The 15,265-nt window shown below is 41.3% G+C and overlaps 1 protein-coding gene across 1 annotated transcript in view; it reads left to right on the forward strand.

Annotated features, from left to right (window-relative positions):
* Positions 1-14,805, forward strand: part of LOC133556557 (dynein axonemal heavy chain 10-like) — a 50,951-nt gene extending 36,146 nt beyond the window's left edge. Inside the window, exons 65-76 of the mRNA XM_061906580.1 lie at positions 214-394; positions 4,672-4,872; positions 4,961-5,170; positions 5,243-5,338; positions 8,358-8,529; positions 8,612-8,743; positions 8,815-9,026; positions 9,094-9,261; positions 13,904-14,084; positions 14,157-14,302; positions 14,384-14,533; positions 14,629-14,805. Of these exons, the coding sequence (XP_061762564.1) occupies positions 214-394; positions 4,672-4,872; positions 4,961-5,170; positions 5,243-5,338; positions 8,358-8,529; positions 8,612-8,743; positions 8,815-9,026; positions 9,094-9,261; positions 13,904-14,084; positions 14,157-14,302; positions 14,384-14,530 (1,846 nt within the window). The 3' untranslated portion in view covers positions 14,531-14,533; positions 14,629-14,805. The remainder of the gene's footprint in view (positions 1-213; positions 395-4,671; positions 4,873-4,960; positions 5,171-5,242; positions 5,339-8,357; positions 8,530-8,611; positions 8,744-8,814; positions 9,027-9,093; positions 9,262-13,903; positions 14,085-14,156; positions 14,303-14,383; positions 14,534-14,628) is intronic.
* The last annotated feature ends 460 nt before the right edge of the window (positions 14,806-15,265 follow it).

Below are 15,265 nucleotides of genomic sequence, written 5' to 3' on the forward strand. Positions count from 1 at the left end.
TAATCACCCTAGTGGAATTGCAGGAGGTGGTTGGACACAGGAAAGTCTAACTAAGATTGTGGCTCCTGTGGCCTGGATAAGCGGAAGAAAATGGGTACATTACATGTTATAAACAGATAACAAAAAAATGTATACTGATGAGTGTCAGAATAATTACTGTAATAACTTGAGGCAAAATCATGACTAAAATCCTCCATGTCTTTTTTATCTTAGATATGTGCAACCTCCTGTGATCAGTTTTGACGTAATTCATGAGCAGAGCACCCCGTTCTCCCCCATTGTCTTCATCCTAAGCCCTGGGTCTGATCCAGGTAGTGACCTCATGAAACTGGCAGAAAGGACTGGCTTTGGAAGCAAGTTCAAGTTCCTCGCAATGGGTCAAGGCCAGGAGAAGGTACCAAGGATTAGTTTTTATATCACACTGACATGAGGAGGGTCTTTTTTGGTTTATGGCAATTCAGGATACAGGATTATTCTTATACATTGGTTAAGTATTACAGATTCACAGATTGATAGACGTCACCTCCCTGTTCCAAACCAAAATGCAGTAGAGACTGAGGCAACTTCTGCTATGTGATCGCACCTTACAGAATAGATCCACACTAAACCCAGAACAGATTTGCCTTTTCATGGATTTTTGCATTAACACTGCATACTTTGAATTCATGGCAACGTTTTACCGACAAAAACATGGTTGTGCCATGGGATCACCTGTATCCCCAACAGTTGCAAACCTTTACATGGAGGACATGGAAAAGGGAACTTTGAGCTCTTTTAAGGGAACAGCACCAAGTCATTGGTACAGATATGTGGATATCTCATGGGTGAAAATCAGAAACCAAGCACATTAACTCAGTGGACAAAAATAACAAGTTCACACATGAGGATGTCATAGACAGTTATTTGCCTTTTTTGGACTGTGATGTCCACATTGGATAAATTGGGGGCCTCCCAAAACCCACACATACAGATTAATACCTACTTTTTGACTCACACCACCCACTGTAACACAAACTGGGCGTTATGAGAACCCTACAACACAACGCTGATAAGGTTCCTACCAACCCAAAAGCCAAAGAGAAGGAGTAAGGGCATTTGAGGGAAGCTATCAAAACCTGTAGATATCCCAGCTGGTCATTTGTGGAAAGTGCTTCCAGTTCCAGAAATAAGAAGAACAGAGTGGATGAGGAGGAAAAAGGTGACGGATGCAAACATATTGTCATTCCATATGTATAATGTCTATCTGAGAAACTCAGAATAATTGTTAACCAACATAACATCCCAGTACACTTCAAACCAGGCAACACCCTGAGACAGAGACTTGTGCATCTTAAAGACCGAACACCCCACGCCCACAAAAACAATCTGGTGTTTGCTATCCAGTGTAATGATAATTACACTGATTTATATATTGAGGAAACAAAACAACCACTAAGCTGACACATAGCACAACATAGATGGGCAAACTCTTCAGGCCAAGACTCAGCTGTCTACCTGCCCCTCAGGGAGAAACAACACTCCTTTGAGAACAAAAATGTACAGTTTCTAGACAGGGAGGATGGATGGTACGAAAGAGGAGTGAGGGAAGCCATTTATGTCAAGGTTGAAAAAAATCATCCCTGAACAGAGGAGATGGTCTGTGACACCACCTGTCTCCCACATACAACCCCTTTCAACTATTCCTAAAAGACTCTGCAATTTAGCCTCCAACAAATAACAGGAACTGGAAACATTCTGGTCACAGAAGGTAAGGTCAATTGTGTAATTTGTTTACAACTGAATGGAATACTTACGCGGGGGATTCCGACTATTTTGGACTGGTAGTAGTCGATCCACAGCGATCGTTCTGCCACACAATACCTCAATGCCAACAAGGGGAATTTATTCTTCAATAACTGTCGTTGGCTTTGACAGTTAGGATTGCTCGTTAGCACTAAAGCATTTGTTTTTCTCACTATAATAGGGTAAAACCATGCTTGCCCAGACACACTCTCCTGGTTTTTGGAGTATAAACATCTGGGGTTTTGGCACCAGCTGCTGGACTAGATCTGACCAATCTAAGTCTATGAGCACGGACTTATGAAGCCTACTCAAATGAGTGACAAAGCATCTTCCAAGACAAACCAAGATGACCATGACCTGGATGAATGAAAAACTTCATAGACACAGATTGATAGAGAAATGCATCAAAAACAATTATATCAGTGTTCCCCCACCACTTTGCGAATACTTACTATGGCAAAATTGTAAATACTTTTTTTTTAATATACATGTATTATAACATCTATTTCATATTACCGGCCGTCTACCGCTTACAGCAATGAAGCCTTTGCCCACATAACGTTGTACACATCACACAATTGGCTGATGGCAGACCAATCACAGAGCACTGTGTTCTCAGTCCTGGCAGCTGATTAGCTCAGCCACATCGAGCCACCTCTTTGCTTCGGCTCCGTTTCCTTATTTGAATCTCTTCGATGTCAGACAAACTTTCTGCCCCATTTTAGGCTTCTGGCATGTAACCTACACCCAAGAGAAAACTGCTTTCGGAGAAAAGGTGAACCTCCCTGTTGCCAGGCTAAAAATGGGAAACTTTGCTACGAGCTTCTATCTAATAGTGTACTTCAGTCATCAACAATTGCATTAACAGAGAAATGGACATTGAAACAGTGTATGTCTTACTTAGTAGGATATGTACAGCGAGCAGAGAACATAGTAAGTTCAGATAGCATAAGAACAAGTATATACATTAGAAATACATTTGATTATTTACATTTGGTTATTTACAATCCGGGGAGATGGGATGTGAATGGAGGAGGATATTAGTAAAGGGTTGACGTTGCCTGGAGGTGTTGTTTTTGAGCGGTTTTGAAGGATAGATAGAGATAGATAGATAGTACTTTATTGATTCCTTCCGGAGAGTTCCTTCAGGAAAATTAAAATTCCAGCAGCAGTGTACAGAGTTGAGATCAATTTAAAGAAAAAAGTAAAAAGTAAATAATGGGGGTTTAAAAGGAAACAAAATAGAGAAATATTACAAAAAGAATAAAAACAATGGGAATAACAATATAACAGTAAAATAAGAATATAACAAGAAAAAGTGGGCAGTAGTGACCATGTTATGAAAACGTATTGCACTGTTAATGTTTTGCATCCCCTGTCATCCTAATACCCCCCGTCCCCCGAGGGGACGGGGGGTATTAGGATGCACTTACTATCAAGATGCACTTACTTTTACACCTACTTTTACACAATTGAAAATGTAGCAGCAGTTCATTCTCCGTTTGTATATTCAAATGAAAAAAGATAAGGTTGTGAATCCTAATTTTTCAAAAAATAGTCGTCAGTTACAAAATCGGCCGTGATTACATCACAATCTCATTTTTGTTTGCGGAAGTAGAAACACACAGTAGATGCCGGAAGTCCGCTGTGCGCTGTTATGAAAACGAAAATAAATGCAACAAAGAAGGAAGTCCCGTTAGTGATTAAAATGACCAAAATACGGTAAACATTGTACATAATACATATTGTTATGAACATAACTGTTGCTACATTATATATAGATTTCCAGCATGTATATAAAACGTTGATGGAGGGTTTTGAAGGCTACAACAGTGGCTCCCATTAGTCGCATCTTGAAAGCGTTTTTTATCATCTTTAAAATCCAAAAATAAAAAACACATGTGTTCTTGTCTTTCATAATGATTGTGAAGGATAGGCAACATTCCCCAAATAGTGCAGTTTCCCTCTAAAGGTATCTACTTTTGGAGTACCATTTGGTCTGATTGTTGTTAACAGTCTGCACCAGCATTATTATAATATGAAAAATACATCTCAACTAAACCTCCAAAACATTAATTTCAGAATGAGTAGAAAACATCTACTGTATTACCAAGTTATTCTCACCAATAAATTATACATTACAATACTTAATTTAAAAGGAAATGGATAAGTGGATGGTATGTTCTTTTTGTCCTCCTTCTAAAGCATGGGTGTCAAACTCTGGCCCGTGGGTCAAATTTGGCCGGCCATGTAATTTCATTTGGCCCTTCAGGCAATATCAAATTAACATTAGAACTGGCCCGCCGGTATTATACAGTGGCTGTGCCGCTGTAACACCGCATTCACCGCTAATATTCATACTTGCCAACCCTCCCGATTTTCCCGGGAGACTTCCGAAGTTCAGTGCCCCTCCCGAAAATCTCCCTGGGCAACCATTCTCCCGAATATCTACCGATTTCCACCCGGACAACAATATTGGGGGCACGGCCTTTAACGTTCTCTAAAACCTGTCGTCACGTCCGCTTATCCTCCTTACAAACCGCTTCATAATGTAAGCGGCTTATACACACTCATAAGTGAATGCATGCATACTTGGTCAACAGCCATACAGGTGACACTTTACGGTGGCCATACAAACAACTTTAACACTGTTACAAATATGTCCCACACTGTGAACCCACACCAAACAAGAATGACAAACACATTTCAGGAAAACATCCGAACACAACAGAACAAATACCCACACTCCCTTGCAGCACTAACTCTTCCGGGACACTACAATACACGCTACCACCTAAAAGGTTAATTTGTTCAACCTTGGCCCGCGGCTTTGTTCAGTTTTAAATTTTGTCCCACACTGTATTTGAGTTTGACACCACTGTTCTAAAGGTTGCACTTCACCTTCTGGAGCTCGCAGCGGCCCGTGGTCAGTGGTTGATGCTACAGAACTGCCACCTGCTGGTAAAGTGGCTGAAAGATTTGGAGAAATGCTTGGAGATGATTACCAAGCCCCACCCAAACTTTCGTCTTTGGGTGACAACCAACCCTATTGACAACTTTCCAATAGGCATCCTTCAAAAGTCTCTAAAGGTGAAATGTCAGCCCTTTTTAGGGATAGACACTTTTTAACACCGCTTTTGAAATAGTCAGTTTACAATCATGGGTGTATACACTGCAGGTGGTGACTGAGCCTCCAAATGGTCTGAAGCTCAATATGAGAGCCACCTACTCTAAAATTTCAAGTGAGATCATGACTGGATGCCCGCACTTAGCCTTTCGCAGCCTGGTTTTTGTGCTGTCCTTCTTCCACGCCGTGGTGCAAGAGCGGCGCAAGTATGGCAAGATTGGCTGGAATGTCCCCTACGACTTCAGTGAATCTGACTTCTTGGTAAGTGACACAAAGAGCCATTCGAATGGCTGGAATTGAGTCTTACCTCAGTGTTGTAACTGTGCTCAACAGGTGTGTTTAGAGATTTTGAACACCTACCTGACAAAATCTCACTCACAACGAGAGACTAACATTCCCTGGGGGAGTATTAAATACCTTATTGGCGAGGTAAGCTTTGTGTGATATGAATACAGTGTCCCCTTATTTATTGTATTACATGTTAGTGAGATTCCAGAAAGTTTGGACACATATTAATCTTAACTATTAATATCATACACTAGGTCTGCAACAGTTAGTTGACATAATCGACAATGTTGATGATTAAAATTAATCGACAAAGATTTATATTGTCAATGAGTCGCTCAATAGATTTTTAACTGATGGATCGCCAAGAATGTTTATGTTTATACTTGCATTCCTTTAAATGGATAATTTGTTATAGGTGTAGGAGGTAGATGACGGCAGCAGACACCAGGGGGCGTTATAGATCTAAGATTATTTGTTATATATATAGCTAATATATACAATAATAATAATAATAATAATACAAAACAATACAAACTAAACTAAGGAAATGGAGTGTGTGACAAAACGCAAGAGTGAGTGGTGTTAGACTATGTGTGTAGTAGAGATGCGCGGATAAACAATTAAATCATCCGCAACCGCATCACCAAAGCCGTCATCCACCCGCCGTCCACCCGAACCAACATTTTATCAGAAACGCAACCGCCCGACACCCGCCCGCCACCCGCCCACTGAAATACATTAGAGGTTGGCCACCTTTACCACTCACAGAGCTATTTAAAACCGTTTCACAGAGTAATGAAGACAATTGGATCCGCTAACATTCTCACGATTATCCAATTGGCGTTCATCCTGATGACAAGGATATGGGCGTGCTGTGAAGCCAGTCTTTGACACCTTCAACAACATGTACAAACCGATTGTTAGTCTGGCAACATGTTGTGTGCAGCTTCCGCAATCACACGTACAAGATTGAAAGGCATACTGGGTGACACAGAGTACACTGATGGTTGTGATATAAACAACTTTAACACTTACTAATCTGCGCTACGCTGTGAAGCCACACAAAACAAGATTGACAAACACATTTCGGGAGAACATCCTCACAGTAACACAACATAAACGCAACACAACAAATACCCAGAATTCTTTGTATCCGTGACACAGCCTGAATATATTTTACACCTGACGCGCCCTCAACCCAGCCCACCATAACGAAGCACGGGGGGGCGGCGGGGTTTGCTGCTAGCGGGGTGCATAAAATAGTCAGAAGTGTCATGGATACAAAGGATTCTGGGTATTTGTTATGTTGCGTTTATGTTGTGTTACTGGGAGGATGTCCTTCCGAAATGTGTTTGTCAATCTTGTTTGGTGTGGCTTCACAGCGTGGCGCATATTACTAAGAGTGTTAAAGTTGTTTATATCACAACCATTAGTATACTCTGTGTCACCCAGTATGCCTTGCAGTCGTGTGCGTGTTGCTGCGAAAGCCACACACAACATGTCGCTGGACCGATAACCAGATCGTACATGCTGTAGAGGGCGACAAAGTCAATGACTTCATAGCACGCCCTAATACTTATTATCTGGGCGACTGCCGGCAGTCATTCTAGAGAATATCAGCATCTCATATTGTCTTCTTCGCTTTGTGACACAGGTCTTAAATGGCTCTTTGAATGGCAAATGATACCGATCCCTGAACCATGTATAGCAAATATTTCCGGATGGTTCAACCGCCACCTGCCCAAATCTAATTAAATTCTATTTTTTCGTCATGTCACCTGCCCGACCCGTGGTTTATCCACGGACTCCGTGGATGAGACCGCAAACCGCGCATCTCTAGTGTGGAGTTAGCTGTTGGGTATACCGTGATGTTGGATGAGGAAGCAGATAAGTCCAAAGACGGCAAGGCAAAAGGGGTCCAAGATCCGCGAGAGGCCCGTGGGGCAGAGAGCGACGTCAAGAGTCCGGGGGCGAGCGAGGAGTCAAGAAACGAGGGAGGCAGACGAGATCCAGGGCAACGGAAGGAAAACAGGTTCACCATCGAGAATCTATATTCCGGCTAGGGATGGCAGGTTGTGCAGGCTTAAAAGAAGACCAGGAAGATCATCACCGATCGGTGTGCTGATTTCAGATGATTTGCAACCGGTGGAGTGATGCTTGCAGGAGAGGAGCGGCCGTGGGCGTGTCCCAAGGTGCACTCTGCTGTGCTCATTGAGGAATGCGCATTGGCATGTGCCCGGGTCGTGACATAATTGGGGCTATCTTACTATAACAAAACTGAATAAAATACATTTTGCGCTGAATGCCATGTTTAAATGACATTTTTCCCTATCAGTCAATTAATTTACTGACGTTATGTACTTTGCGTAATAATGTGAAACCATTAGTTTCTCAGAAATGTGTTTTTGTAACAAGTCCTGAGTAGTCCTGGGTTCAATCCCGGGCTCGGGATCTCTCTGTGTGGAGTTTGCATTTTCTCTTTGTGACAGCGTGGGTTCCCTCCGGGTACTACGGCTTCTTCCCACTTCCAAAGACATGCACCTGGGGATAGGTTGATTGGTTACACTAAATGGTCCCTAGAGTGTGAATGTGAGTGTGAATGGTTTCTGTCTATCTGAATTGGCCCTGCGATGAGATGGCGACTTTTCCAGAGTGTACCTGGCCTTCTGCCCGATTGTAACTGAGATAGACACCAGTGTCCCCTGTGATCCCAAAGGGAATAAGCGGTAGAAAATGGATGGATGGATGAATTCATGATAAGTTTTAAAAATTAGTTCAAATCCAGTCGCAGACTCAACATCAAACTCAAACGTCTACAGCAGATAATAAACAATAATGGTTCAACTAGTCGACTAATCAAAAAAAATAATTTGCTGACTAGCCGACTATTAAAATAATGGTTAGTTGCAGCCCCAATATACACATTTAATGTCTTTATTAGCCCTCCACACATCTTTCACAGGCACTTCTAAACCCTTTCTATGCTCTAATAACACATCATACACTTTAAAACAGACCTAACTTTAACATGAAACTTCAGTGAGTACTCAAATCTCAATATAGACAATGGTACTTTAAAATCCGTGATGGCGAAGGAACACTGTCCATCATAGCATGGTTGTTCTGTCTGTGTATTTTAAATGTCTACGTTGTTTCACAGGTGATGTACGGTGGACGGGTCATAGATAGCTTTGACCGCAGGATCTTGACTGTCTACATGGATGAGTACTTTGGAGACTTCCTCTTCTACGACTTTTGCCGCTTTCACTTCTTCAAAAACCACGATGTAGACTACAAGGTTCCTCCGAATGGACCCAGGACAATATATATTGGTCTGGTTTGATTGCGTCACTCAAGATTGCTTTCCATTTAATAGATTGACAGTCATTATTAGCAACATTTTATTGGTTACAGATGAGATCGAGTCCCTGCCTTTGGCAAACACACCTGAGGTGATGGGTCTCCATTCCAATGCAGAGATAGGCTACTACACACAGGCAGCTAAAGACATGTGGTTGCATTTAATTGACCTGCAGCCTCAGACCGGTACGACACTTCTCATCTTTCATTTCTTTCGGTTGTTTTTGTTACTTTTCAGCCCCTCTACTGTGTTTCAGGTGAGTCTGGTGGAAGCATCAGCAGGGACGAGTACATCACTCAGGTGGCCCAGGACATCCAGAACAAGCTGCCTGCAATATTTGATCTGGATGTTATCCGTAAGAAGTTTGGCACTGAGGTCTCCCCAACCTCAGTGGTCTTGCTTCAAGAACTGGAGCGCTTTAACACGCTAGTGGCCCGCATGAAGCGATCTCTGGCTGAGCTGCAGAGGGTGAGAGGGTTTTGTCTCTCACAGGCCTACTTTGGTACTGATTGTGTGCGTGTGTGTGTGTGGTTAGGCCTTGGCTGGTGAGGTGGGCATGAGCAGTGAGCTGGATGAAGTCGCTCGAGCCCTTTTCAATGGCCAGATCCCTGCTATTTGGAAGAAGTTGGCACCTGACACGCTGAAGTCCCTGGGCAACTGGATGATTCATTTCAAAAGACGATTTGAGCAGTATCGCTTCTGGGTGAGTAATAAGGTTTATACAGTAATTACTAAGGGTGTCTTAGATTAGTCAATGATTCAATTCAAAGGAGTCTGATTAGATGATCAACCTCTAAATCAAATCATTGGACCGCCATCTATCCTAAGTGAAGAAAGGCAAGTTCAGTACAGTGTAACCTTAATTTACAAAAACTATCCCTTGAACAAACTTTTCCATTCACAAAACACTACCTGAGCAAACATCTGCTTCAGTGTACAAACCTTGTTTTAGGATTTTCTCTGGAGAATGTTCAGTAGTATTTTTGTGCAGGCTCAAGCTGCGTTTCCATTACCCGTAGAAATGCGCAAAACCTAAATATTGCATTAAGAAACTGTTCGTGAAAACACCCATATTTCGAAAAACCTCTCAAATATAGCTAAAACATTTTTACGCCCTCATGAGATAGTTTTTCAGACGTTTCGATTTTGAAGTGTTGCAAAAGCATGATGGAAAACTTGTTTTGCATTGACAGTCACTGCTGACCAAGTTGACCTCCATAATGTACAATTCCTCTCACCCCATGCACAAAACTGTGGAGGCCCTGAGTAGCTCGCTTAGCATAAGACTTTCTACCCACAGCCATAAGACTTTACAACAGACTTATGTGATTACTGTGATCTTTTTTCATCAATACAGATGTTTGCATTTTTTTATTTTATTTTATATTTTATTTATCTATACATATTACTGCGCAATAATGTAGTTTTTAGAAAAAAAATTGTTGTCTGTTATTATGTTTCACTTCTGTTACTGTATGTAAAAACCTGCATTGTAACAACCTAATTTCCCCATTATGAGATGAATAAAAGTCTATCCTATCCTATCCCACACACCAAACCAGCAGGGCTTCTGATCGGTCAGCCGGTGGGAGCGAAGTGGCATCGGTCCATCTCGTAGGTCCATTCCCAGCAATAGAGGTCACCCGCACGCCCGAACAATGTCGAGGGGGCACTTGAACCTACAAAATGTCTGTAAATTCCTCATTCACAATTCTCTCCCAAAAATCCTTTATTCGTGGCTGCTGCCAAATTAACGTTGCTTATCATAAACGTTGCCTTTGAGCCAACACCTGCTGCATTCATCTTCTATTGACAATCACAGCAACAAATGTGGCTGCAATTGCAATCACAGCTCCAAAAACATGGAATCGCAAAGTGTCCATCTTTCTCAAAGTGGAATCTCGCGGGACAAGTTTTTACAAGAATCACGGTTCATAATTCATAACATCCTTTCATGGAAACAACTACAATGTACTTTGGCGAAATTTTTTTTTGTGGAGAATTGCAACGGAAAACACAGCTTCAGTCATCCTCACTCAGCGAGAGAAGCTCTTTTCTAGGGGCGGTAGAGGAGGCCAAGTCTGATTCTCCTTTTAAACATTATTGGCAATCTTAACACGCCCACAGCAGTACTGAGCTCCAACTTCGTATATTTGACACGCTTTCACTCTGAAGAGAGACACCAACGCTGTCATTATCCGCCACAAGCACAGCAAAGTGCGTTCATGAGCATCAGAATTTTGATTAACGTTCATTCATTAAAGAAGGAAATGTGTGGTTGATGGGAGAATATTAAGAAAGCTATGTCCAAATACCACACACAAAACATCATGCGCAAACTATAACATTGCTTGTATTATTAGTGGGCTGGTTGCGTGTGATTTTACTAAGACTCTGTGTACAATTATAAAGTAATACATAATGCCCTGTTTAAAATACATTTTTGCTTGTACTACTGGCATTACATGTGCCCTCCACATTCATGTTATTGTGATCTCAAACCTGTTGTAAAACTAACAGCACACATCCATAATCTGTGGCACCTTTTCTGCAATATAAAGTCGCAATCTATAGACCGCAGAAAATATTTTAGCGCGCTGACGCTCTGCAGGAAAGCGGTGTACCATCACAGCTGCAGCGCATTCATGTGTCTGTTTTGATCCAAACGCAAGAAAATGCTTCAATGTTTAAGGTTCAAGGTTCAACTTTATTGTCCCTGCGGGGAAATTTGTCTTGGGCACAGTGCATCATTGCTTTCTTAACATTCACAAAAACAACAGAACAAAAACACAAGCACAGACACAACCACAACCAGACAACTAACATTTAAACATCAGAACATGGAGCTTGATAGACATAGGTGGCACTTTTATGTAGGCATAAAATCTACAGTATGGAGATAAAGATAAAGTACCAGTGTGCATTGCACTAGAGCTCATGGATAAAGTACTGTGTGCTAAAGTGCTATGTGCTAAAAAAGTGCTAACCTATGTATTGACATACTATTGCACATTGTTGGTCAGCTTAATGGAGGCTGGGACAAATGATAATTTAAGGCGGTTAGATTTGCATAGTGGGACCCGGAGTCTTCTCCCTGATGGCAGGGTTCCATATTCAAGGAAGAGTGGGTGTTGTGAATTGGAAATCATTTTCTTAGCTTTTTTCCTAACTGCCTGCTCATAGATGCTCTGTATAGGCTCATATTCTTTCCTCCCTATGATTTTCATTGCCGTTTTATGGATGCCGGCCAGTTTGCTTTTTAGTTTAACGGTTAGGTTGCCAAACCATGAGATGATCCCGTATCTAATGCTGCTATCTACAATGGCTGCTTGTTGAAAGATGCCTTTTCATGTAGGAGATATATTATAGTAATCCATCCATCCATCCATTTTCTACTGCTTGTCCCTTTTGGGTTTGCGGGGGGTGCTGGAGCCTATCTCAGCTGCCTTTGGGCAGAAGGCAGTGTACACCCTGGACAAGTCGCCACCTCATCACAGGGCCAACACAGATAGACAGACAACATTCACACTCACATTCACACACTAGGGCCAATTTAGTGTTGCCAATCAACCTATCCCCAGGTGCATGTTTTTGCCGGTGGGAGGAAGCCGAAGTACCCGGAGGGAACCCACGCAGTCACAGGGAGAACATGCAAACTCCACACAAAAATATCCTGAGCCCGGAATTGAACCCAGGACTACTCAGGACCTTCGTATTGTGAGGCACATGCATTTACCCCTGTTTTACCGTGCTGCCATATTATAGTAATATAGCTCCTGAATGAAAAAACAAACAGCATTAAAAATAAACACCAGCAGACCACAAAACGCATTAATTGAATTTGTTTTAATCAGCCCCTTAAGTCATCTAAAAAAAATATAATAAAATTATATTGCTGAATAGACGATAGAGGATGGAGGATTCCCCGTCCCTTGTCTGTCTTTGCCGCACTAACACCTCTTTTCCCACAGCTGTGTGTGTGAGATTATGTCCGTTTGCACATACTTTTCAGACGTGCTAAATAAAGACACAAAATAGCACCAACAGAACAGAATTCAGCCTTGATAAATCACATTTCCATCTCTTCCTCTCAGTATTGTGGCCGTTCTGAGGATCAGCATATATTTTGCATATTCATCATGACAGACATTAAATGCATTGTGCTCCTTATTCCACTCACTTAAGAGAGATAGTCCTCTGCACCTTAGTTTAGTAGATTAGCTTTGCCTGTGATATTACGTTTGCACATGCTTTAGTACACAAAAACCTTAAGAGTTTTGTAATGAGACTTTCCCATATAAAGCAGTTTTCTGTAGTTTTACAAACAAAGTGAAATGTAAATTCTCCTAATTAACACAAGTTGCAGGGGGATTTGTTTAAGTGACATAACATAAAACAAGTCAAGCCAATGTGTAATGGTTGTACCTTCTGATAAAGTTTCAATAAAGTAAACATGTTGACAGCTCTAACTGTCCACTATTTAAAGAAAACTGTGTAATGCATGAGAGTGAAACACATTAGACTTACCAACATTGTAGTGGATTTTATTAGTGGATGGTATTATTACTTTTTAATTTTATACTCACATTTATGCCTAAATATTATATTTCTCTTTGTTGTAAAATAAAAAAACTTAGAAAAAGTCACTACCATGGAGTTCTTATATTTTTTCTTCCCTTTTGCAGCAACTTAATGTACATCCAAGTGACGTCAATCAATCAATCAATCAATCAATGTTTTTTTATATAGCCCCAAATCACAAGTGTCTTAAAGGGCTGCACAAGCCGAAATGACATCCTCGGTTCAGATCCCACATAAGGGCAAGGAAAAACTAACAAACCAGTGGGATGTCAATATGAATGACTATGAGAAACCTTGGAGAGGACCGCATATAATCTAGTGACCAGTCAGTGTATTCCATATGATGATCTAGTGACCAGTCAGTGTACTACATATGATGATCTAGTGACCAGTCAGTGTACTACATATGATGATCTAGTGACCAGTCAGTGTACTACATATGATGATCTAGTGACCAGTCAGTGTACTACATATGATGATCTAGTGACCAGTCAGTGTACTACATATGATCACAATCTGTTCTCAAACAAACACAAAAGAACAACACCATAGATTCGATTGATAGTCGACCATGGGCAAAATGTAACAAACCAGATTCTATTCATCCACTTTCTACCCTTTGTCCCCTTTGGGAGGTTGGGGGGGCTCCAGCATATCCTAGTTGCACCCTGAACAAGTCGCGTGACTATGAAAATCCTTAGTCGAAGACATCCTTAGAAATTACAATACAAAGACAAATTATTGACAATCTTGTTCATCAAAAGGTGGATGATACAGAGCCGAAGGTCATGTGGCTATCAGGACTACAAATCCCAGAATCCTACCTTACGGCTCTGGTCCAGGCGGCATGCAGACAAAATGGCTGGCCTCTAGATCTTTCCACACTTTACACTGAGGTGACTCGGTTTTGTGATGAGAACGAAGTCAATGAAAGACCTTTGCAGGGTAATGAACCGACATGTTTTGGATTGAAGTGAAATGATATATTGCTTGGTCAATATGAGCCTTTTCTTGCAGGCTGTTTTGTGTCTGGTTTGTACCTGGAGGGAGCAGACTGGGACATGGAGATGGACTGCCTGGTGAAGAGTAAACCTAAAGTTCTTGAAGTTCAGCTGCCCATTCTCAGAGTCATCCCCATAGAGACACGCCGTCTCAGGTTACAGGTGAGGACCACACTTATTACTGCGTGTCTATACAATTCCAATGTTTTTTTTGGTGCCATTTCTTGTATGTGTTGTCTTTAGAAAACACTGCGGACCCCAGTCTACACCACTTCTTTACGGAGGAACGCAATGGGGGTTGGTTTGGTTTTTGAGGCAGACCTGTACACTACAGAGCACCTCTCCCACTGGGTGCTCCAGGGTGTCTGTTTATCCCTTAACAGCGACTAAGTGGTTAGTGGAACACATTTTAAATAATAATAGATTTCCTGCAGTTTTAACTGTGTGAAAAATGTAACTAATATTCAATTTCGTCCTTTGCCCACTAGATGGCAGTACTTTACTCAGCTGCAGGACTGGCAGTGTGTAAGCAAACTCCAGACTCAATCACCACAGTCTTCATTACTGCCTACACACTTAATATTGTCAAAGTTGTCAAACTGAAATGTATTTTTCTCTTACATTCATTTCCAATTTTTAATAATAACATTTAGACAATGCAGGCAGATTATGTGTAGAGTGCTTCACTCTTATTTCCATCAGATTGACTAATACAAGCAAGTCATTTACTAGAAGATATCTATATTTTTATGTATCCATTGTGTCTTTCCTCAATTTGTAAGGGGGAATCTGCAATAATTCTAGATGGACGTCCTGTACATATACTGTAACACAACATGTTCAAGATTTAAAAACTGCACACTGAGCAGAAAAAAAAGAGACAAATGGGTGTTTTGTCATTAAAAAGCATATTATCTAATAGAAGGCAGATCATTAGTCCTTGCACACCTACCGTGACAATAGGTAATGTGTTTGTGTAGTCGACTTGGAAGGAAATGAAAGAAGCAGGGAAGCTAGACAGACAAAAAAAAAAATCCTTTCAATGCAACCGACCCCCATCTCCCTCTCTTGAGGACAAAATTATTTTCAGCTGGGAGGGATTTTCTTTAGCCAGAAACTGTTTAA

The sequence above is a fragment of the Nerophis ophidion genome, linkage group LG07 (assembly GCF_033978795.1).
Source record: "Nerophis ophidion isolate RoL-2023_Sa linkage group LG07, RoL_Noph_v1.0, whole genome shotgun sequence".
NCBI lineage: Eukaryota > Metazoa > Chordata > Actinopteri > Syngnathiformes > Syngnathidae > Nerophis > Nerophis ophidion.